This window comes from Eucalyptus grandis, chromosome 2 (genome assembly GCF_016545825.1).
Source record: "Eucalyptus grandis isolate ANBG69807.140 chromosome 2, ASM1654582v1, whole genome shotgun sequence".
Lineage (NCBI taxonomy): Eukaryota > Viridiplantae > Streptophyta > Magnoliopsida > Myrtales > Myrtaceae > Eucalyptus > Eucalyptus grandis.
This window is the reverse complement of record NC_052613.1, coordinates 52088554-52113157: the sequence shown is the minus strand read 5'-3', so window position 1 is coordinate 52113157 and position 24604 is coordinate 52088554. Positions and strand designations below refer to the sequence as shown.

The window sequence follows — 24604 nt, the reverse complement described above, 5'->3', positions numbered from 1 at the left end:
CCCGAGAGATCGAGTTGCTCGCTCGATAAGTGCCCCTCGTCACTTCACTTCAGCTCGATGACCGAGATGAGCTTCTTGGAATTGCGATCTGGTTAGTGGGTGAACAGCAAGGGTTGGTCTTGGAACATCCGACTGATGTGGATGGTAGTGGCGATCTCTTGTCATATCCCCGTGTTGCTTGGCGACTGCAGATTCCCATGTATAGGAATCCCCCGAGCACTAATTGATGCGGAAACGTAGATCGTGCCGGAGAGATGAAAATCTGGTTGATACGTGAAAAATACTTTGGATAATTGGGAGAATATCAAAAGTCTCGTCACGTTTCAATGTCATATCTATTTGCACATTGAATGTTGAGAACTTACAATTAGCATCCCGAATTGCATGTAATGCGTGGCCCTACTCACAAATTTGTCATTTTCCTTATAGTTTTGCCCCATCCACCATTTCAAATCGTTCTACACTACAATAAAAACACCACTTTGCCAAGACCCCCACCCACCCACAAACTAGCCCGTCCCCTCTGAGCAATGCCGATGCCTGTCACGCTGTTGCCACCCTTCAACAACCACCGCTCCAATTGAACTGCAACTCAGTAGCGGATGTGGAGCTCGACTAGATGGATCTATCAAGCTCCACCAGCATCTAGCTCAAGTCCATGTAGAGTTTCACCTGAGATCTGACAAATATCACTCATATTTATGTTCTACTCGTTCTACTTTAGATTCATCGAGCTTGACTCTATGCGATGGGTAAAATAGTCATCTCAATTCAACATATTTTTCTTTTCCACATCAATCTTAGCCGCCATCGACAAATCGCAAAAAGCATTAAATTTTTTCACCCTATAATTGACGAGAGTTCCTGAAGCTACGATATAAAGAGCTGACTGGGAAACACGTCACGAAAAAGTGGAAGTGGTCTATAGGAGGCATTGGGACCAAAATTCAAACGATATCGCCGAACTTAGGTGGAGTCGTGCGCCTTTTTACTCCTTTTCTTTCACGTTCCGTGCGCACGCATTGGGCAAAGTATACTTTTTGGGGGAACCGGATATGCGGTTGCTATCCTGACCTTACGAAACGTCCCTCTTTACACGTGGCGGCGGACCCACCTCGCCACTTGTGATGTGGGATTTTCTTGGGAGGGAGGGGCCGGCCTCACCATCGAGCGCGTAACCGGACAAGTTGGACTTGCGATCCAGCCAGGGTCGGTTGTCTCCTTGCGAGTTCTTTTCCTAGAGCGTGGCGCCAAGCACCGAAAAGTTAGAAATATAATTGTTCTTTCTTATTCTATCGGAAATTTGCAAAAATAAGTGCTCTTTTAACGCATGATTTGACCCATATCACGATTCACTTCTTTATTAATCACAGCATCATACGGGACGCAAGGCTGATATTGAATCTACCATAGCAACTATCGAGATTCTGCATTTGGAAAATGAGGGAACGAAAAAATTAGGGGAAGGTGAGGGAAACCTTTGAATGCTGGATAATCCGATTTAAGTTTTTAAGTTGAACCTTATAATATGTCTTTAGAACCTATTTTTTTGTGTGTGCCTCCACCTATGTTAGTTAAATTTCACATGCAACCCTTAATAAGAGGGAAGTTTACTCAATAATAAAGTTACATTTGCTTTGATACTACATTAAAAATTATTTTCAAGAAGCTTAGAGGGAGAAAAATCGAATGCTAAAAATTTCTTTAGGTTAATATTATGAAAAATCATTAATTGATACATTTATAACAAATTTAATTTAAATTAATTTTTTTATTACAAAAAAAAATCCCAAATCAGTATGCTTATAATAAATTTACTTAAAACTAATTCTTTTATTATAAGAATATTTACGACAAATTTACCCTCTCTTATAATAATACGAAGAATCACAAAATGGTACTTACGTGATAAACGGAGGGCAGAATCCAAAAGTGGTACATCGATCAATTGCCATATATAATTCAAATTAACAATTTAACGATAAAATTTAATAATTAATTTATTTATTTTAGATTTATTAATTTGTGATTTTTGAGATAAATTTATAATTTTTCGTGGTGTTAATCTGATTAATTTATGTCTGAACATTCATGGCCTCTCGTTGCCAAACATAGCCGCCATCGAAAAGATGGGCTTAAACCAGAAATTCTCAAGATCGACACGTGTTACTAGGACGAGGCACCGAAATTGCTAGGGCCGACAGTACCCTCGCCAAAGGGGACAGACCCATGTGGTGGCGATTGGAGGTGAAGAACCTAACTACCTAGAATTTGAGTACGAGGGACACGTGTGGTGCCGCACAGGCGCGAACTATTGATGTGCGACCCGACCCCTTGTGTTATGATTTAGCATTTCACGTGACAGTAAGCTATCAAATTGAGGGACCTGATACGTGCGATAATATCCGGACCATTCTGATGATTGATTAGAGACTCCATGACATCGTTACCACATCAACATCGTGATTTTGCTCTAGCTTGTCGATACTTAATGGCCCAACTTGACACTCGACAAAGATGCCTAGGAAAATAAAAGAGGAAGGTTCTTGCAAGAATTTCTCCCATTGCTTTGTCCACCAGAAAGGGTTGGAAACACGTATTTGGTAGGTCTATCAAAATGGATTTCAAATTCATTTCTTAACTCAAACTTGATGGATCAAGTTATTATGTGAATTAGTTATATTGAGTAAATTGTCATAAATGGGTTCCAAATGATAAAACCAAAATTATACTCATGTTAAATGGGTTCACAATTCATTTAGACCTAATCCGTTTTAATAATTCTCTTTTCATTTTTTCTTACTTGCACTTGATCTTGCGCTTGCGCTTGCTTGCTCTGGACTTCACATCAATTTAGGTATAGATTTTTTGATTAGGTTTAATAATGAAGTGTTTTAATAATAGGGATATAGTCGGTTATGTGTTGGGTCGAATATGAATAACTAGATTTATATTGCATGAAAATTGATCAAAATATGATTAAAGAGATAATATGAATTGGGTTATTTTCGACTTGACCCGCTCGTTTGATGGATTTAACATTTGGTGATTTGCCAACCGATCTCATCGTTCTCGTGCGTAATATTAATCATATATACTTATTTTTCCACAGGGACTAGTGATCTTATTCATGGGCGGTCAATGAAATAGAGTTCAAATCAAATTGAACCATGGGCATTCAAATATCGACATGCAGATTACAGGCATGACTTTTTTCCACAATTTTTAAAAAATTTCTAGTAATAAATTTTATTTTTTTTAGCAGCTTAGATGTAGATTAAGCAGGCCTTGATGACCCCAAAAAGTGAAAGAGGGGAAAGCGAAGCTGGGAGTAATGTCGCGACCGATGCAAATGGGTTTACAAGATCGTGTGAGGTACGAAGGGAGAATATTTGTGGGCCAATGGGGAAATGGCAGCAGGAGGGACAGCTGAGACGAGTGGCTCTGCACTCTGCCGGACTACAGGAAGGAATGGGAGGGAGACTGAACTTTTGGAACCCAAGCACAATCCACAGCTTCCTTCACAATCAATGCTTGACTCCGGAAACTTGAAGGGCTCTCCTGCCTTTTTCTTCTTTTAATTGAATTATCGTCCTCCTTTTCCGTCAATTTAGGGTTTTAGGACAACCATAGATTTCGCGATCTGGGCATAGGATCGTTGCAATGACCTCGTATGTTCGCAGACAATCCTTAGATTGTTTCCACACCATGTCTTGAAAACCTTTTCTTTTCTTTTTAATAATACGAGTTATCCAAAATCTTTTATTTCCAAATCTCTTAAAAAGTGTATGCAAATCGTTATGTCCACGTACAACGAATACGACGAATAAGGAGCTCTCGAAGTTGCTTCGAACGAGAAAAGCCGGGTTTCGGACATGAGCGCGTCATTTCCAAACCAAGCATCTGATCCCTCATCGGCGCGCCACTTTGAAATGACGTTCTTTCTTTCCCACGTCGAGGGGGTTTGATCCTCCACCGCTTCATCAGAATATGCTCTCGGCGATTCCAAAGATAAGGAGGAGCCAGGGAGGACCATGCCCTCCTGCCCATGGGAAGACGGAACATGGGTGGTCCTCCTTTCTCCCTCTCTCTCTTTCTCTAAGACAGTCTTCAGAATCTTCCGACTATTTGGACTTTGAAAAACAAGATGAAGGCCAAAATAAAATGTTGAAAAAGTGGAGTCCATACGATGACGATGGACAAGACTAATGATGGATGTAGATACAGAGGCGAGAGAGGTCCATGATTGGCAGTTGAGTAAAGTTAAAATTACATATTTAAATCAAGATTACTAGTGGATATGAGAGTGAGAGTCGGATAATTTGTTGAGATGTGGTTCATACTCTCTATTGATAGGAACATACAAGGTCTTGCTCTTTGGTGAGCTGGCGAGGGTCCCAAAAGCTACATTGACGGGGTTGCATGGGCAACGCCCTCAAATTATCAAAGACTTTTATAGTTTGAGCCCATATTTTATTTGTAATTTAAGTTTATGCTTATAAATAGATACTTGATATATATAATATCTTTCTCTTGTAATTGAGGGTTATAATAAAGAGGTACAATATGTTAATTATAATAGAATTCTCTGCTGAACATAGTTTTAATTTAAGGGAAAACTAGGATAAAGGCTTTTTTTCTTTTTACTTTTATTCTCTAATTCATTGTGATTGTGCACTAGATTCTGACATAATTGGAGAGACATATAATGTTGTAAGAAACGATATGAAGTTTGAAATGTCCTCTTTTTTTTTTTTTTTTTTAATCGATGAGAATAAAAATTTCATAATATAAGATCATCTCTATTCTTTACTCAGAATAATAATTATCTCTCAATAGTTTGTCACCACCAAATTCACAGTAAAACTTGGATCTTATAGGTATCCAACTATGAAACTTCTAATGGAGAAGACGTTAAATAACGTACCCTCTTTCTCATGGACATTTCGGTGTTTGACCAGGGAGGTATCTCATGGTCGTTCTTGATCTCTCCACATTAGAAACGAAGATAAACAAAGTGCAATGGATGGAAGGCGTTTGGTCGATATTCGCTCAGTGGACGAACTCGATTCCTTCATTTTGCGTATCGCCTTAGGGGTGGGGAGCGCATATGTCGGAGGATGATGCTAATTAGGTTGCTCCTGACACGAATCATAGGACAGGCAACTGTGCTGTCTAGAAGCACCCGCGCATCAAGAGGAAGCCACCCCTTTATTCTTTGGCAACGTGTGTTTTTTCTCTTCTATTTTTTATAGGCATGCGTCGATGGCTGCCCAATTTCCACACTTTCCACATTTTCTAAGAGCAGGTTGAGGAATCAGGAACTTTAGACACTTTTTTTTCTTTTTTTTTCTTTTTGGGTCACTAGGGATTTCAGTTAAGTTGGTGGGACATTGGCACTATACTTATGCTTCCATGGGAATCGTCATCATCTAGGAAAAAAAGGGCCATTTTGCGTGGCATATGATGTCATCGTTATTCGTCCATCGGTGCATCGTGACAGTTTAAAATTCACATGTAAATCTGATTGGGAAGCCCATCACATTAACAATGGAATGGATCAGTTATACCAAAATCAAATCGATCATGCCACCGAATCCTTCAAATCCCTTTTTTCCCCTTTCATGCCCAACATCTTCTACGCATCTTATTGTTTAAAAGCTCCTCCTCCTGCTACTTAAAGTCTAAAAATATAAATGGTTAATTTACGAAAAACCCAATATAATATACCCATAACAAATTTATTTCAAATTAATTTTCTTATTATAAAAAACCTCAAATTAGTACATCTCGGACAAATTTACCCTCCATCAATTTCCGTCAAATTTTATCGTCAAATTGCTAAGTTCAATGATACATAACAGTTGACGGGTGTATTGGTTTAGCACTTTACTTTCCATTTGTTACAAATGTATCAATTTGTGGTTCTCCGTGATTAATCCAATTTAATAGAAATTAATGTAGGGTAAAGTAGTCACAAATATGTCGGGTTGGGTTTTTGGTGATAGAAATTAACTTGAAGTCAATTCGTAATAAATATACCAATGTGGGATTTTTTGTGATATTAATTGAAAAATAAAAACGCTAGGGGTTAGATCCACATCACCGGAGGACAAAAAAGGATGAGTGTTGTCTATGGATAAAGAAAGGAGTCAACCATTCATATAACTCTTCCCAAAATCCGGAAAGTAGGAATGGATACATTGCATATGGCTCAGGCAGAAAGAACCGATGGAATAATTTGGCCTTCTGGCATTAGATATCTTGTTCTCTATTACCAGGATCCTTTACTTTCATCTGCTCGTGACCTCATACATAAAAGCCGACTCCTGAATTCGAATGCTTCGCAGAGCTATATTCCCCGTGCTTTTCCCTTTGTCCCTCGCCGTTTGAAAAGTTCTCTCTTGCTCGCCGCGTAAATGGATTCACCATACTAGTTCGGTAGCGATAAAAGAGAGATGTCGGGAGTCGCAACACGCCCTTCGAGTGATGACTAGAAATAGCACTATTCTCAAATGGAGAGAATATTGGATGTCGATGATGGACAAGGGGGCTCGGTCGTGGGACTCGTCGGCCGAAAGGCCGAGGATAATGTTTGGGGGTATGGGCCGAGACTGTTTTGGGCCTGTGTGGATCAAACCCATTCCTTGTTGACCCACTTTGCTCATTGCCAATGCACATGAGCCCTGCTAGGTTCCGGTCATCATTGGATAAGGCGGAGATCACGTGTGACTCACATGATGGAGCGACTCGGATCCATCGGTACCATATGCACCTGGATCATAAGCATATGTCAAGTACAGTGACGAGAAAAGAATACCACCGAGTATTTTATTTTGCGACCTTATTATAGTTAAGGATGTGCGTGTCACGAAGAGAATAGTATCTTATACAATTATTTTGCAGTAATTTTTTGTTGAAACGTATCTATTATCTGTGTTAGCAAGATGAGCGAATATGCATTGGGTGAAATCTTGTTCTTTATTCTTTAAAGCATAAATTTTCTCATAATTGAGACATCGCTGAAAAATTTGGGACACCACCTATTTAAATTGATGAACTATATAAGGGATGAAGCTAGTGAGGGAAGAAAAAAGAGAAGGGACACCACCTATTTAAATTGATGAATTACATAAGGGATGAAGCTAGTGAGGGAAGAAAAAAGAGAAGCTCTTTGATCACGTAAATTTGGAAATACATAAATGACTTGAAAGGCATCAATATTTACGATTTTGATATGGATGCAGTTCATATGAAAAATACTTTATTAATTTTACATAAAAAATTATCCATAAATTACATATTGGATCAAAGTTAAATTGAGTGCAGCACACAACAACTTCTACTTTTTGGGCAATTTCAGGCGGCACAGCAAATGGGCTCAGTCCATGTCCGGGTGTGGGGACGTTCGTCGGTTAAGGCCTTGTCTGTGCTTGCACTAGACTAGAGTAAATCAGATCCAAGGAGGAGGAGCATTTGATTGTGCAACCAACCAACCCGTCTGCCACTACTTACTCGTTGCTACCAACTACTTCTGTCAGGCAACGCTATGCATCACAAGACCCTTGTTCCTATCAGCTAACTTCCAGGTCACACTTACCAACAATGCCGCATCTCGCACCTACCAACTACATTTCAAGCAATGTCGATCAGCCGAGACGAAGCACTTGATGCCCTTCCTGCGGTCGCATTTGGTCATGCTAAGCTGATTATATATGATGCAGCCAGCAATTTTAGTTTTTCGGCCCTCGTTTCCAATCGAGAAAGCGTACACTCGAGAACGATGAGCGACAGAGAAGCAGACCGTCATTTACGTTAATTGCACACCGGCGAGTATAATACAAAGTTACAAACGATGTCCACGCAAGCTTCCCCTAAATTTTGATAGCCTTCAGAGCTACCAAACTACATCCTCTGTTTTTCACTTACGTCTTGCGTCGGCAAGGAAGTTTTGTGGTGCCTAATCTTCCTGCTCGTCCGACCCGTGGAACTCGGTAGAATGTGGACAGGGATGGAATCAAATCACGTTATCCGAACGGGGATATGGTGCCCGAATTTTTCCCCTTCTCTCGTCGCGGAAGGCCACTGAATATTCTTGAATATTTTCCGAACTCTTTCTGTGGGTCCAAGATTTAAAGGTGGCCCTCCATGCAACCACAACCACCACTCCCTCCCTTCCCTCCTATCAGTTCCCCCGAAGCTAACTGCCAAACTGTTTTCCGACTCTCCCTCCAACACGATGCCAACACCTCCTTCATCCCCATCTCCATCTCTCCTCCTCCACCACCACCACCACCACCACCTACTCTTCTCTCTCTTCTCCTCCGCCTCCCATGGCCAAGAACTCACCTGAGTAATCCCTCTCCGGCCACCACCACATTCTTCTCCCCCTCTCTCTAAAGCAATGAATACTTCGTACTGCCTGTCTTCCACTAGAAACACCATCACGCCCTCTCACTTGTATCTCCCCAAGCATCGCCCCCCTCCGCTCCCCCACGAACCGAGCTTTCCAAAGAAGGAAACTTTATCCCTAAAACCCCACCTGCTTCGCCTGCGAAACCTCCGGCCAGCACACCCATATGCCTCCATATCCTCCTTTGCTGATGCTGAAGGCGAGGAGATATTCGAGCAAGGAGTCAGGCTTGTCGAACCCAAGAGAGCCGCCCCTTCCTCGGACACCGCCCGCGACGGTGACGGTTCGCCCGGGATGGCGCAGGCCTTCGGCATATCCTCCAGGACGGCATCAGCGATCTCGATATGCATCGCTTTCGCAGCGCTGTTGCTGCCCCTGGCGATGAGGTCGCTGGGCCAAGGGATGGCGGTGAAGACCCGGGCGCTGTCATACGGGACACTGCTGTTCGGGTTCTACATGGCGTGGAACATCGGGGCGAATGACGTGGCAAACGCCATGGGGACGTCGGTGGGGTCGGGGGCACTGACGCTGCGGCAGGCGGTGCTGACGGCGGCCGTGCTGGAGTTCTCAGGGGCGCTGCTGATGGGGACGCACGTGACCAGCACCATGCAGAAGGGCATCCTCGTCGCCGACGTCTTCAAGGGAAAGGACACTCTGCTCTTCGCCGGCCTGCTCTCTTCGTTGGCCTCTGCCGGCACATGGTTGCAGGTTTGTGACTGTTGTTGCCACTCTTTACATCTTCCATATCTTTTGATCTACTAAATGATGCCGTGGACTTCTATCCAGTTTTGAGTATGACCGATTTATCTAAATGCCGGCTTATATAGTCTGTCATGCCCGTTGTTAAGGCATATCTTCCATTAATCTTTTGGTTTTTGTCCGTTTTAGAATTTTGGTTACTCTGTGGTGACATATTTCCTTCCCCATTAACCAAGGAATTTGTGAAACCAGCCCCTTTGATCGGTACGCATTTTGCGTAAAAAAATCAAGGATGAATGCAAAGGCAATGGTGCGGCTGGATTCGTCACAGGCTTCTAGGGACATTGGCACTACACTTATGCTTCGATGGGCATCGTCATCAATCTAGAAAAAAAAGAGGCAATTTGCGTGGCATATCATGTGATTGTTTTTCGTCCATCGGTGCATCGTGACAGTTTAAAATTCACATGTAAATTTGATTGGGATGCCCGCCACATTAACAATGGAATCGATCGGTTATACTAAAATCAAATCAATCATGCCACCGAATCCTTAAAATCCCTTTTTCCCCTTTCATGCCCAACATCTTCTACACATCTTCTTGTTTAAAAGCTCCTTCTCCTCTGACTTAAAGTCTAAAAAAATAAATAGTTAATATTACAAAAACCCAATATAATATAATTATGACAAATTTACTTTAAACTAATTTTTTTACCATAAAAAATTTCAAATTAGTATACTTGAGACAAATTTACTCTATGTCAATTTTTGTTAAATTATATCGTCAAATTGCCAAGTTCAATGACTCATGGCAATTTTATCCATGGTATCTTTGATGTCCAGACACAAGCCAAATGGAGTTCCTTACAGCAAAATGCCAGGATATGTTGAAAGATCTTCCGGATTCCAGAGAATTACTAGGAAATTAGCGAGATGGCTTTATAACCTTACTTGTGACACATTAAGAACAAGAGAGTACTGAACCTTTGAAATGAGTAATTCCGTGAGGTGAAAGCAGAATAATTTGAATTGAATCCTGAAGAGACACATGGTCGTATTTGATTTGGGAGTTGATGATCAGGTGATGTAAAAGATGTTTAGTCATACGGCATGCGGATCTACTCCCGACTTTCATGGTCTAGTCCATCTTCGATATGAAAACTTCAGGGTGATTATAACTGCGGATAGTAAGTTCATGATTTGCACCTCTATTCATTCATCTGTAGCTGGAGCCTCTCCAGAACGATCCCTCTGAAATAATTGCCACGAGTATGCCTATGGAAATCATACATTATTTTCAGCCCTGAAAAGACTGACCATCTTTAAAACAGGTTGCATCGTTCTATGGTTGGCCGGTGTCGACCACACACTGCATAATCGGCTCGATGGTTGGATTTGGCCTCGTCTATGGAGGAGCAGGCGCCGTCTTCTGGAATTCAGTCGTGAGGGTCACATCATCATGGGTTATCTCGCCATTAATGGGGGCATTGGTCTCATTTCTTGTGTACAAATGCATCAGGAGGGTAAGACTTCAGCTCTTGGTATGAAGCCTTCAAGATCGTGGTGAAAAAAAAGATTGTGAAAAGAAGTGATAAATGGAATTCAACGAGTATTGTGGGCATCTTTGCCAATTTTAACTAGTCACGAGACAGGAATAGCTTATAGGGTTACCGTCCAGATAATAACCAAGCGAAGTGAATCGAACACGAATTTTCGAGAACATGGCCTCATTGATATTGCCTCTGTTTTATGCAGTTTGTCTATAGTGCTCCGAATCCAGGACAAGCAGCCGCAGCCGCTGCTCCCATCGCGGTTTTCCTCAGTGTGACAGGAATCTCCTTCGCGGCATTCCCGCTTAGCAAGACTATTCCCTTGGCCCTAGCCCAGGCCTTAGCCTGTGGCACAGCCGGGGCCTTCCTCGTCAACCGCATGATCCGTAAACAACTTGGCCACCTCCTTGACAAAACTGATCCATCCCAACCAAAGCCAGAGGAATCCATGGTCAATAGAGATGTTGGGTTTCTGTCAAAAATTGCGGGCCCGACGGGTGCTCAGCTGGAAATAGTGTACGGGGTCTTTGGGTACATGCAGGTTCTCTCGGCTTGTTTCATGTCATTTGCACATGGAGGAAATGATGTCGCCAATGCGATCGGTCCTCTTGCCAGTGCGTTATCCATCCTCCAGGGCAGTGCTACTGGCACTGATATAGTTATCCCCATTGACGTCCTTGCCTGGGGAGGCTTTGGCATTGTGGCAGGCCTTATTATGTGGGGGTACAGAGTGATTGCAACGATAGGGAAGAAGATAACAGAGCTCACACCAACTCGTGGATTTGCAGCCGAGTTTGCGGCTGCTTCAGTGGTCCTGTTTGCCTCGAAGCTGGGCCTCCCTATCTCAGCCACGCACACGCTTGTTGGTGCAGTGTTGGGAGTGGGGTTTGCGAGGGGGCTTAACAGTGTTCGAGCCGAAACTGTCAAAGAGATCGTGGTTTCTTGGGCTGTGACGATTCCAGTTGGCGCTGTCTTTGCCGTGTTCTATACGTGGATATTGACAAAGCTATTGTCATACATTTTGTGAGCAGAGATTGACAGATACACAGCTTCCTTAAAATTACCAATGTAGATAACTATCCCATTGCTGTCTTCTGGTCTGATTACTAGATTACTTTATCGGTATCAAACTAAAATGGTTGAATCGGGTTCTGTACTGGTTCCAAATGATTTTGTCTGGAACTGAAGCAGTCTTTTTTTCTCCCTGCTGAATTACAATCAAATGGGATAACCATCCAAATCAATGTAGCTGTTGCATAGAGTTATCCAATTTTCCAGATCTTGTATGAGGTCGCTTCAGAATCCAGTGCATAAACGGTGGAATATTTATAATTATTCAAAGTATGATCCATTTCTGGACAGAGCAAGTAGAGAAAAAGGCACTGATTTTCCGGTAATTCTGCTTGATGAAGCCAGTTTTTTTGTCAAAGGCAAAGCAAAATGCTGCGAACATCAGAACGTGCATCAGATGGAAAACTGAGAATGTCTATGATTGCATGGAAAAGGCTGATAAAAGTGGGAAAAATCAAAATGGTTCGTTCATAGACTGAAACGTGGTGCTTTGATATGCATTAACAGAAGAACATAAACTGGATAAAATGATGATTTAAACCGTATGGTGTGAGCGGGCACGTGGAGAGGGAGGAAGGATTATACCTTCAACTACTAAAGCAGTAGGGCATTTTGGTCGTATAAACCGAGAGAAGAAGAAGGAAAAACATCCAGTTAGCTGCGATCAAGTGCAACTACTTGTACTTCAATATCACTAACACGCTGTTAGATGTTTCAGGGCAACAGCAAAACAGAAATATGGAGGCATACACGGGAAATGGATAATTTGTTGTCCAACAAATTGAGACTGTCTGGATCATTCAACATAGAATAAAAGAAAAATCGCTTATCTGATATCTGTGAGAAGTACAAAATTTGAGATTGAAGTATGTAAACGTCAACAACCATGGACTCCGGGAGCCCTGAAACAAAAGAGAATCATGGAGAGAGCTCTTGTATGGATGACAGGCTCGGCTCCCATGTCATTGAACGCAGCGTTCTTGCCCTTGGTATAGGGGGTACAAAAGGCTGCTTCCTGATGCCCCTCTTTCTCCTCGAATATCTTGACCATCGGTCCTTTGAGGTGTAAAAATCTTTAGCCAAGCAAATGGGTTGCTCGATGGGTGCTTCGCCTGGGTTGACATTGGTTTTCATAACATTGGTTCTCACATCCAACTTTGTCTCATCAGCAGCAGCTTCTTTGGCTTTCATTTTTTCTTGGTACTTGCGCTTCAGCTTGCTCGCAGTGGTGGATGGAAGTATAAAGTACTTCCTGCCGGGTACTAAATCTTCTTCTGGACTCAATATGGATTCGTGGGGCTTCCTGAAAACTTCCGGCAGTGCAACGCACATGCCAGGATTTTTCTCCATCACATAGGATGCAGGAATCACATCTTGGTACAGCTCGATTCGCCCACCTGCATGGATTATTCTCACAGAGACATCATTCAATTGTGAGCCCAGAGAAATATCTCCGAACTGTATGCTTATTTCCAGCGAGAAGGACGCTCCAGCAATGGCCCTTTTCGCTGTTGAGGGGGGCTCCTTGTGGGAGACTAGCCCCAGCAAATTAATGCAGTTCTTCAGCATAGCTGATCACTATGCAGTAACTGGTTGCGAACCAGAATTACTTAAAACTGTGATTTGGCATCACATTGTGTCCCTGATTCCTCACAGTGGTAGCTACCTTCTGGCCTTTCCCTTGGCCAGCTTTGTTTGTCTTAACATCTTCGAACATGTTTCGCCGATGAAACCAATGCTTACCCCAATCACAATCATGGATGGTAAAATAATATCTCTAATCAATTTTCTTCCTCGTGAAAACCAAGGTCTGCAAGAGACAGATAGGAAAAGCACCTACAGGGTATTACGGTTTACTTGCTAATTCTTTTTAATGCCAGCTCAACAGACACCTCCTTGTGCTGATATCATATTCCCAAAGTCCAGATAACACCTGACGTTCCAGCTTCTTCCTTCTTCCACTAATCCAATTGTTGTGAAGGATAAAACAACCCTTCTTCAAACAGGCCTCTCTGACATCTCTTTCCTCCCAAAGTCCTCCATATGCACCATTTGGAAATAAATTTCTGTCCAGAAAATGAACGGTCAAATTTGTCTCGGATTCAAAGCATGCGTTATCACCCAAGCGATTGGATCCCCCTAGCCCACATAATGTATCGTAGAAACTCGGCTGCTCTGACAGGCCTGAATTAGCAGCATGCTTTACCACCTTCTCCAAAGCAGCGATTGTTGAAACATCAGAATGAGCAAAATAAAAGCCAGAGTTCAAGCGCCTGGGCATGTTAATAGGTCCTATAGAAATTTAAGATATTAGAAGCGCTAATATTAGCAGCAGCCTTACAGCTAAAACAGTGATCTTCCTCACAAGTGGAAGAAGAATAACATCAACATCTTATTGTCCTTTTGTTCTCTTCAATTTGATACATAAAATTCTCCCTTCATTATAATTTTGAAATGATTGGGAAAAAATTGCATAACGTCATGCAGTGAGTGGAAGCACAAGCCTTGGACATAATACCTGTTGTATTAAATTCATCAGACTGTGCGACGAGAACAGCCGGACCAAATGAGGAGACCAGTGGTAACGGATCCTTGAACCAATAGACATCAACATCGCTAAGAAGTACACTATATCCTAGCTTGAGTATCTCCAAAACTATTCTGGACTTCACTTTGGTCACCCTTTGAAAGCATTTTGTCCCGAAGTGGCAGTCATCGAAGCTAGTATCATTTGGAGCTGATGAATCCCTGAAAACTGGAAGCCCCTAGCAGTAAAAAAGATTAAATGAAATTCAGAGAGCAAGCACAAAACTCGTGCAATGAAAAATACAAAGTGGCAACAAATCTCAGGCGACAGAAACATCCAATTATCCGTGTTCCTTCAATCAAATGACTGAATGCTCTTGATTTCTAGCCACTTCTATTTAAAGTAATGGAGTGTTCAAATTTAAAACAATCTATCATTAAATCTTGAAAGTACTATTGAGCAGACAAACGCACAGAGGAACAAGAATCAACTTCATGAGGGACTCGTGTTACCATCGATTTGCCATATAATGGTTCAGTCCAACCTACGTATTTACCCAAATTTTCCAGCTTTGGTATGCAATGGCAGCAAGACTTGATAGTGACTATTAAGACCACAGAGGACAAAGAAAGTATTGAAGATGAATAGTAAGGACACAGGAATGGACAAAAAACTGAAACTGTCATACTTGTAAGACTGAAAATTCATAAGTTTCATCGTCAAGAGCACAGACAATGAAATTTGTCATCTTGAGGCCCCGCAGTCTGCAAGCCCAACTCATCAACATATCCTTATAACTAAATCCAGCAACACCGAGCACAATTGTCCTATTCTTGTCTGCAATTATCGAGAGGAGTGACTCCAACGTGAATGGATAATCCAATCCCACTGATGGCTTCAACTGATCTTTTAGGGACCAATTAAATACACCATGTGATGAATTAACATCCCTAGCACAGGCTGCTAGCTTCTTCTTTCTCCAAAAATGCAAGATCCTCCTTTCAAGCAAGCCAAATGCTTTTGCATTCCCAAATATGTGGACGATGTTGTCAGACGTGTCAGCAAATAGATATGTGCCGTTGCATCTCAGTAGTTTCACCAGACTGGAATGCTTAGCTTCATGGAAAAGTGATGATCCGTAGAGTGCTCCTAGAAGAGAATTGCCAGCGCATTCCCAACTTCTTTCCTCAATGCTTGGATCACCAGACCAGCCTCCACACTTATTAGACCGAGGTGTAGGATCAGTCATATAGAAACTTGAAATACTCCAACTAGCATCAAGCACAAACCTCAGTTCAGACGATGCAACCTCATTAATGACCCAATGGTTGTGTATTCCCTTCCCATATAAGAAAGGAGGAAGTGTTCCAGTATGCAAGGGAAAATCCCCTCTGTTCCATGCCATGATCAATCTTCCCTCATTGTTATTAGGTGGCGAATTCTGAGTGATAACCTCCTGCAACTAATGAAATAGAGCATAATCTCAGTCTAGTTTTTCACATGAGCAGCATTAGCCAGCGACTTCCAATCTAAGTTAGGCTTCGTCGTACCTCCTTCATTTTGACCCGCTTGCCATCCTCCCTCAGCCAATGTTTCCCATCTTTGTCCAAGTAAAATGGGAAATATGAGAGGTTATGCGGGGAAGCGAAAAGGAACCAGTCGCAATCGAGTTCATGGACAAAATTCAGTGCCGAAACAAAGTTGGTAAGTAGGATGGTCTTGGGATGGACAAACACACATATGTCCGATGCAAATCCCTGCGACCTTGCCACCATGGAATGAAAGAATGGGATACCCAGAAACCTAGGAAAGATACAAACACATATCAGGCTACTAGAAACTGCGATAAGAAATCTCTTTAAGGACCATTCAACTATGCCTGTATTCATCATCTCCAACCTTTTATTCCATGCTGCCAAAAGTCCCTTAATTGGAAGGCAGGTCATAGGAAGCATGCGAGATGTGTAATCAGGAACCAACCACCTAACATTCACCTCTTAATCGAAAATTTGACATGACATCGTTCAATTACATAGAAAAAGTACACAAATACTACATGGTGATCATTGAGCCACTAGAGAATCTTTAGGAGAAATTGGGCCATGATGGCATTTCATCTGTCGCCTAATTAAGCACGACAAACAGTATGGATATTCCAGATAGAAATATCAGCCAATCAGATCAGCTAACACAGCCCTAGAAGCAGACAATTACAGCAAAAACAGTTGACACAACGCAAGTTAAACTCATCGGCCAATACATATCTAGGAGCTGAAAAAGACAGCAAAACCACGAACCACGAAAAGGCAAAGCCGTGCTTACGTAAAATCGATATTGGGCTCGACCAAGACACGCGGCCCAAGTTCAGCCGCGAAGGCGACGACGGACTCGTGTCGGCTGAATAGCACCACCGAGACTCGCGAGGGCAGCCCGAGCCACGAGCGGATCGCGACCCGCTGCGCGGCTCCGGCCGAGCCGGCAAAGGGCTCGGGCGCGGCAAATATGGCGATGCTCGGCCCGGCCCGGTCGGTGGACACCTTGCGGTTGAGCGACGGGCTCTTGATCCGGTCCTTCGCCGACGGCAACTTGTGAGTGGCGTAAAGGGAGAGGCCAACGAGCATCAACCCAGATAGCCAAATCGACCAGAGACCTGCTTCCGCTGCCTGACCAAATCAAGAAACGTATTAGCACAAGAAAAAGAAAAGAAGCTGATGAAGATAGAGAGAGAGAGAGAGAGAGGAATAGAGAGGAGGGACCTTGGACTTCATTCTCGTCGAATGGCGGAGAAGGTGGATGAAGAATTGGGGAATGGCCCGAATGGGAGCTGCTGTGGTGTTGGGTTTTGGTTTCATTGACTCGAGCGGAAGTGTGTGAACGAAGGGAAGTGGAAGTGGAACTTTAACTGAAATTAAGCAAACAAAACAAAGGAAGAAGAGGGCAGGGGTTCAGACAACTCCCCACTTCCTCCGGTGGCGCCACGCCGACTCACGAGGAAGGGGAGACAGCCGACGGGGCGATGCATGTGAGCTGACTTCGAAGTCGCTTACCGAACATTGGAAACCGGGCGTCACATTCAGACCGTTGAACTTAATAGTGAAAGAGTATTATATTGGAAATTGGAAAAGTATTAGCTTATTTTTCTTCTTGAAAAAAACTATCGAATGAACGATCAATATCAACCGACCAAGGTTGGGAAGGGTTATTTGTAGATTTTTTTTTATAAGGAATTAATTGACGAGAAAATTGAAGGTATGAGCAGTACGAATAATTATTCAGGAGAACTAATTGTATTAGAATTTAAAGATAAGAGATAAATTGCAAAAACAAATGAAGTTATGCAATTGATCAACAGTGTTTATCACGAAAGAGTACATGGCAAGTATTTATAATTTACAATCGATAGTGACACCCGGTTACTAAAACTCCATTGCTTGACCATTATATTATATTCATTATATTAATAGTTATATGGACTCAATTACTTCACCCACGACTCCACTGCTCAATCTAATAACTTTCTATTGGCGAAACTATTACCTATGATACTTGAACAATTTTTTGGTGTCAAAGGAAACATTTGAAAAAACATATTAATATGTAGTTCAGCCAAACATAAATCTGCAATAATTTTTTATCTTCTCATTTATGAAAAAAGTCATAAATGTGGTAACTCACAGTTTCTTAGTTCACACATAAAAAAAAAAAAAAACTGACAAACTGTTCCTACAAAAGTCGAATACATTATCTAAATTTTACAAAATTATGAAAAAGTTATGTTGATTTACGTGAGTATTCCATCATAACTAGAAGCACTCAACTTCTAAGGAAAGAAACCAAAGCCATCACCCAACAAAAGTGGTTAATAATTCCTATCGGTTGAATTTTGAAATGCTGCTCAAAGCCCATGTTTGCTGGTGAGTCCGCAAAAAATATTTCCTTAGCGGAATATACGAGATAGACAAGTGATGGGTCCCTAATGTTTTGGACCAAGGATCTCTAGCCGAGTCTAATTTCAAGATAATCCTTATTAAACCCATGTCCAGTGTTGGAGATAAAATCATAAGAGGCCTCACACAATCGATTTTCAGGAACATGATGAAAGAAAAATAAATTAGATATCAAAATATAAATAATTACAAGTAAAAAATATGATCACCTACTCAAAATAGACTGTTAATGTTATTGTATAGATTTATTAGATCTAAAAGATGAAAAAACGCCGGAAACGTCGGCTTCCTCAACCGATTTCGTTTTTACTCTATTTTTTTCGAGAATTGTATTTATTGCAAGCTCAAATTAAGAAACAAATCAAATGATACTATTCAAATAATAAGAACTTTTTGTTGGCCAAACTATTGACTACGATACTTTGACATTTTTTCGGTATCAACGGAAACATTTGAAAAACATATTATTATGTACTTCAACATAAATCTGCAATAATTATTCATCCTCCCATTTACGAGAAAAGTCATAAATATGGCCTATCGATCAAGCAAATCCAGAGTTTGTTTGTTCACGAGTAAAAACAAACAAAAAGAAAACTTTCCCCACAAAAATTGAATACATTATTACAATTTTATAAAATCATGAAAAATTTATGTGAATTTGCGTATCATTTTATATATTTTTAGTAAAACGAGTATTCCATGAAGACTAGAAAGACTCTACTTTTAGGAAAAGAAACCAAATCCATGTGACCCAACAAAAGTGGTTAATAATTCCTATGGGTTGAATTTTAAAATGCTGCTTAAAGCCCATGTTTGCTGGTGAGTCTGCGAAGATGATATCCTTAGCGGAATATACGAGATGGACAAGTGATGGGTCCCCAATGTTTTGGATCAAAAGATCTCTAGCCGAGTCGGAATCTACACTCACCTCAGAGTCTAATTTCAAAATAATCATTGTTAAACCCATATCCAATGCTGGAGAGTGACAAAATATTTTTAAATCAAAATTATTTCCTAATACATTTTTAAATTACACTCTACCAAACAATATTTATATTTCGAAAAAAATACTATTTCACTTAAATTCTTTTGCTTTTCTTCAAAATTTTTCCTCGAAAGTCAAACCGAACGCGTCCAACTTCTCCCATAAAAGTGTCATTCAAGATGTTCGTAAGTATTGTGAAAGTTTTATGAGTTTCAATTTAAAGAATATAGTAGAATTAAATCAAGTAAAAACTAAAAAGGGATTAAAAATTAATCTAGACAGTTACTTCAACCTTAGGCCATTACAAAAAATAAATATTTATTTTTCTTGGAAAACATGCATACATCATCTAAGTTGCATTAAGACTACACACAACCATCTACAGAAACGGTTGGCAAGTAAATCGACGAATCCAAGTATATTCTAAATTTTAAACATCACCTAGGCAGGAGGAAAATAGAGCATCATTTCATAAATCTCCCATTTTTTATTTTCTTGAAAATGGATATAATTATACCATTTTTTTTTTTTTAGTCATCTTAAATTGTACGAACGGGCGGCCGTAAATTAAATTCCTATTCCGCCGAGAGAACCCCTGGTGACGTGTCCGTGCTCAGTTAAACCAGCTAATCACGCTTCTCGCGACGAAGCAGCAGCTAACCGTTCACGGCAAACACAAGCATCCCCATGAGCCGTCGGATCTGATAGATCTCACGCGGGACCCATCCAGCTCGACGGTCAAGATCTGATTTCCCACATGCAGACTACTCTCCTTAATAATCTCTCGTTCACGGCACGGCTCTCGCCCGCAAAGCGCCACGTTCCGCGTTCGTCCTAGACCATATTACCCTCCCCAGAACCGGAATCCTCTCGCATCGTCCGAGCCGCCGCGAGGGCACTCTCGTCTTTTCATCCCCAACTGCCTAAAATATCTCCTTTTCTTCTCCTTCTCCTTCTTCTTCTTCTTCTTCTTCTTCACTCGATCAGTCAGCTTTCTGCGACTAACCATATCTCACTTCTCTCTCTACCCCTCTCTCTCTTTCTCTCTCTAGCCGCCATGGCTGCGGTGCTCGGCAACATAGGCCTGTTGCTCGACCTGAACTCGCCGAGAGCCTCGATTCCCGATCGCAAGCCGCGCCCCTCGCTGCCCGACGTCGTCTCGAGCTTGGCCAAGAGGGAGCCCCTCCACTTCACCTCCTACCACGCCGCGCCGGGCTCCAAGGGCTTCGAGGTGGACGGGGACGCGCGGGGCCACCGGGCGGCCGTGGTGGCCCGGGGCAAGGCCAATTCGAAGGTGAACGGGGTCGATTTCGACGCGGGGTCCAGCGACGAGGACAGCAACGGGAACGGCGGCGGGGGCAACGGGTACGGAGATGACGAGGAGGAGTTCGACTGGGAGAAGGAGATGAGGAGGCGGGTGAAGGAGATGGAGGAGATGAAGGAGCTGGAGCGGAAGGCGGAGGAGCTGCAGGCCCGGGCGGAGGAGGAGGAGGAGGAGGGCGGGGAGGAGACGGAGGAGAAGAAGAAGATGAGAGTCAGGAAGGAGCTTGAGAAGGTTAGATTAGATCGTTTACGTGCGATTTTGATTTAAGCTATAACTGCTGATGCTGAAGCCTGACCTTGTTTGTTACGTTCAGAAAGGCAGGGGGCTTCTGCTTGTTGTTGTTAATTTACGTACGCGTTCGGTTGCTCGACGCGAGTCGGAGACGATTTGTCTCGCTGCTTGAGGATGTTTCGTTCTTCGTGTGATTGTCTGATGCTGGCAATACTTTTTAGTTTCGAAGAAGATGAAGATGAGAAATGATGCTCTGTTGAATGTATCTTTAGTGGATAGTTCAGAAATTTGTTGTCTCTCTACCGTTCGTGATGATTTGCGAATCGAATTGTGTTTGCGCGTTTATGTCTATGTCATGAGCTCTGCTTTGTTTGATACTGGTGCCCCGTTGAATGTGGTAATGATATGGTTGCTTGTTCTTCGGTTGGAGGCCAGGTGGCTAAAGAGCAGGCGGAGCGGCGAGCCACAGCCCAGCTGATGTTTGAGTTGGGTCAAAAAGCTTACGGAAGAGGAATGTATGGAAGGGCAATCGAGTTCCTAGAGGGTGCGCTTACGATCATTCCTAGGCCTACATTGTTTGGCGGTGAGGTTGGTTTAATACCCTAAAGTCTGCATGTCCTGGTGCTCTTTTTGTGGGATGATGCGATGCTACATCCTTAATACCCTGTTCATGGGAACTGATGCGGATGTTTGCTTATTTTTGGCCTCCAGATTCAGATATGGCTCGCAATGGCATATGAGGCTAATAATCGTCACGCAGATTGTATTGCACTTTATCAACAGTTGGAGAAGAAGCACCCTATTGTTAGCATTCGACGTCAAGCTGCAGAGCTGAAGTATATCCTTCAAGCACCTAAGTTGAAAATTTCACAGGAGGAGATGGTTACCATTCCGCTGATAGGATCCAGCTATGACAGGTAGATTTCCATCTCTTCACATTACTGTGTTATCTTGAATTTGCGCTGATTGTCCCTTGCAATTTCAGACCTCTCACGGTCTCGCATGAGGCGTATATCATGACAATAGGAAGGCAAAGTACTCGCTCCATGTTACTGGAGATAAAATAGGCATCACAGTTTGGGCTGCAACTGTTTCGTGGAACAACTTTGTGCTGGGTCAATTTGAACTTTAGATGACTGAGAAGCAACTGCATTTACTTCTGATACCACATTGACACGTAAAGTGCACGAATTGGGCTCGGATGGACTCGTGGCTAATTTAACCAACCAACAACATACAGAGTGGATGGATGAATAAGTTGCAGAGATGAGATTCGGTGCTTAGAAAGTTAATAAATTGGATGAAGGAATTGGATTTATGAAGTACAACTACTTGAGGTGAATTTCTAGATATGTAATTTGGAAGGAACTGAAAATTCAAGTAGCAACATGAAATCCAGTAGACATCATTGGAGGAAATCAGAACCTATATGAGCTACAAAGTGGAAATTCAAAGGTACAAGAATCTAAATGGACGGCATCGCAGAAATCTTAAAATTGCAGAAAATGTAGAGGCAAAAGATGAAGTGCTTGATTTGTCTCAATGTCTGTGTGTGTCCCCTCCTCTGTTTTGAGTATTCTTTTAAACCCATTCTCCTGCTGATTCGATTTTCCTCGTGATAAGCATTCTCCTGATCACGTGATTGTGTGTATATTTATCTCACTTGCTCGTATTATTTTAAATATCTTCCAGCATGTATTTTAACTCATAATAAGTTCTTATTCCTTTCTGTCTTCTCCTGTGCCTTTGACGAAGTCTTCCACTAGCGTGCTGTCTTATGTTTTTCCAACTGCAAGACGACCACTTCCCACATTCTCCAACCTCTCAACCCACTTAACTTTTGACTTCATTAACCAAATTCCATTGGTTTAGGCTGCAGAAGAATATTTCAAAAGTGGGCACCAAAACAAAAATTCAATAGTGTTTGGTCATTAGTTGTTTTTGTTTGGTGGGTTGCTTGCCCGAACTTTGATTGTTTAAACTTAGCAGTCGTTACCTTAACCCATTTCACAAAATTAACCTGAATGAGAGAGCCTACTCCATTCTAGGCAACTCTACTGGCAATGTTGGGGACTAGACTCAGAGGCTGATGCTCAACTCTCTGAAAGTTCCCAAGACCCTCATCAACAAGTCTTCCTCTTGATGTTATTTGAATTCTCTTGAAAACCATGAAGAAATCTTCCTTGGCCAGAATTGACATTCCCCCATGCAGGGCTTCGTATATGCTTTCTGTATAGGATGGTGTGGCTACCTCTTATTTATGTACGGTAATGGGGTGTCTGTACAGTTACTATATGTAATGCCTCATCTGATGGATTTTATGTTGGCTTAACCTGCACCATATTTGAATGAATTAATTGAGATATCTAACCGAGGAAATCTGAACTCAAAGCTTTAGAGGGGACACAAAAATCAAGCTGAGCAAGCAAATGTTGGCTTGACTGGTGCAGCGGAAGTACTAAGTATATCCCATCCTAATTTGCAACTTAATTCTGTCAAGTTTGCTTTTATCATGTTGTTATGGACAGGGTTTACATTTTGCTTGTGTTGTTTCTTATAGCACTGATGAAGATCAATCGATCATTCGAAGCCCTCTATCTCCTACTTTTTGGTGATGTCATGCCCTGAACTTATCAGTGAACTAGAACTGGGAATTGCATATGCTGCTATTCTTGTCTCTAAATAAACATTGATGACGGTGAGTGTTTTGTGTGGCTATTGCAGTTATGCAGCAACTTGGAGTGATAAGTACAAAGACAAGGATCAAAACAGCAGTTATCCCTCGACCAACCAACTTCCTTCATCCAGAGATTTTCTGGGGGACTTTCTGGTGTGGCGGCCTCCGGTAGGACTCGAGAAAAACAGGGCTTTCTGGGTGGCTTTGACAGTGTGGTTGGGCTTAGTTGGAGCCGCCATCGTCCTTCAGAGATGAAGCAGCAGTGGTACAGCTCTCTAGTTACAGAATTACATGATGTCCACGGGGCTCGTGATATGTATCTATCCAATTGTTTTGTGGTCAAACGGTGTCGAGTCTCACGTGATATATAGTTTCCAGTTCGTGAAGAACTGTGTCCTTCACATCCAAATGCAATTCTTGAATTTGTTATCGACTGGTGCCCTCGAAATTATTGGGGTGTTGGCGGATGCTTCAGATGTTGGGAAGATAGTTGTATTGTATTGCCTAAAAAGATGTATGTTTTTACTTCTCTTCACTTCTCTCCTTGCTCTCGGACCGCTAAATGTGGAGCAAAATCGGGTCGATGATTCGAGTTCTTAGCCTATTTGCGGGGGTAGCATCCGGGTAGATCTTGTGTTTATGTACACCTTGTCGTACGTTCTATCGCCGCTTCGAGCTTTGCCGGAGTAGGGGCAATCTGTCCTTTGTGCGTGGTTTTTCCTCAGTAAATGGTAAAGTGCCTTCATGAGAACGAGAACGCCTCATGTGAAATGGAGATCACCCTCATTGACCCAATTAGAGCGTATATGGCAACTTTTCTCTTTCTGGGTAATAATTTCTTTTGATAAATAATTTTTTTCATTTTTGTTCTTTAGAGCAAAAGGGTAGTTTTTTAACTTCTTATTTTTATTCTAAGTCTATTCATTGGTCACTTTTCTATTTTGGGGCGCAAAAAAATTAATAGATGTTATCAAATGAATTTTCGTTTAACTGACGTTATCAAATGAATTTTTATTCTTACTCTATTTCGGAGAGGAGAACAAAATAACAAAAAAAGAAAAGAACAAAAAAAGAAGAAGATGGTTACTAAATATGCCTTTAATGTTTGTTTGTGATTAGGGGTGTGTAATGGAATTGAAAACCGCTTAGGCTGCTTAGAAGTTTGGTTGTTTGTTGC

General features: G+C 42.0%; 4 protein-coding genes across 4 annotated transcripts; 2 read left to right on the top strand and 2 right to left on the bottom strand.

The window, feature by feature from the left end:
* The first annotated feature begins 8240 nt into the window (after positions 1–8240).
* Positions 8241–11961, top strand: LOC104435620 (inorganic phosphate transporter 2-1, chloroplastic). The gene is made up of 3 exons (XM_010048333.3): positions 8241–9121; positions 10444–10635; positions 10868–11961. Exons 1-3 carry the CDS (start codon positions 8405–8407, stop codon positions 11687–11689), a joined length of 1731 nt encoding a protein of 576 aa, XP_010046635.2. The 5' UTR covers positions 8241–8404; the 3' UTR covers positions 11690–11961.
* A 426-nt stretch (positions 11962–12387) lies between these two features.
* Positions 12388–13326, bottom strand: LOC104433501. The gene has a single exon (XM_010046268.3). It carries the CDS (start codon positions 13300–13302, stop codon positions 12652–12654), a length of 651 nt encoding a protein of 216 aa, XP_010044570.1. The 5' UTR covers positions 13303–13326; the 3' UTR covers positions 12388–12651.
* On the bottom strand, positions 12393–17311 carry LOC104433502 (beta-arabinofuranosyltransferase RAY1). Its single transcript, XM_010046269.3, has 6 exons — positions 17017–17311; positions 16583–16923; positions 15811–16063; positions 14949–15722; positions 14252–14498; positions 12393–14025 (listed from the first exon to the last, which is right to left on the bottom strand). The coding sequence occupies exons 1-6, from the start codon at positions 17110–17112 to the stop codon at positions 13604–13606; spliced, it is 2133 nt and encodes a 710-aa protein (XP_010044571.2). The 5' UTR covers positions 17113–17311; the 3' UTR covers positions 12393–13603.
* A 2843-nt stretch (positions 17312–20154) lies between these two features.
* LOC104433503 lies at positions 20155–23962 on the top strand. The gene is made up of 4 exons (XM_010046271.3): positions 20155–20750; positions 21186–21338; positions 21462–21667; positions 23475–23962. The coding sequence occupies exons 1-4, from the start codon at positions 20253–20255 to the stop codon at positions 23680–23682; spliced, it is 1065 nt and encodes a 354-aa protein (XP_010044573.1). The 5' UTR covers positions 20155–20252; the 3' UTR covers positions 23683–23962.
* The last annotated feature ends 642 nt before the right edge of the window (positions 23963–24604 follow it).

Coding starts and splice junctions, on each gene's coding strand:
- LOC104435620 (XM_010048333.3), top strand. CDS start 8,405: ATGAATACTTCGTACTGCCTGTCTTCCACTAGAAACACCATCACGCCC. Junction 9,122..10,443: donor CTGCCGGCACATGGTTGCAG/GTTTGTGACTGT, acceptor TCTTTAAAACAG/GTTGCATCGTTCTATGGTTG. Junction 10,636..10,867: donor TGTACAAATGCATCAGGAGG/GTAAGACTTCAG, acceptor TGTTTTATGCAG/TTTGTCTATAGTGCTCCGAA.
- LOC104433501 (XM_010046268.3), bottom strand. CDS start 13,302: ATGCTGAAGAACTGCATTAATTTGCTGGGGCTAGTCTCCCACAAGGAG.
- LOC104433502 (XM_010046269.3), bottom strand. CDS start 17,112: ATGAAACCAAAACCCAACACCACAGCAGCTCCCATTCGGGCCATTCCC. Junction 16,924..17,016: donor CGACGAGAATGAAGTCCAAG/GTCCCTCCTCTC, acceptor TGATTTGGTCAG/GCAGCGGAAGCAGGTCTCTG. Junction 15,723..15,810: donor AGCGGGTCAAAATGAAGGAG/GTACGACGAAGC, acceptor CTATTTCATTAG/TTGCAGGAGGTTATCACTCA.
- LOC104433503 (XM_010046271.3), top strand. CDS start 20,253: ATGGCTGCGGTGCTCGGCAACATAGGCCTGTTGCTCGACCTGAACTCG. Junction 21,339..21,461: donor CTACATTGTTTGGCGGTGAG/GTTGGTTTAATA, acceptor TTTGGCCTCCAG/ATTCAGATATGGCTCGCAAT. Junction 21,668..23,474: donor ATAGGATCCAGCTATGACAG/GTAGATTTCCAT, acceptor TGGCTATTGCAG/TTATGCAGCAACTTGGAGTG.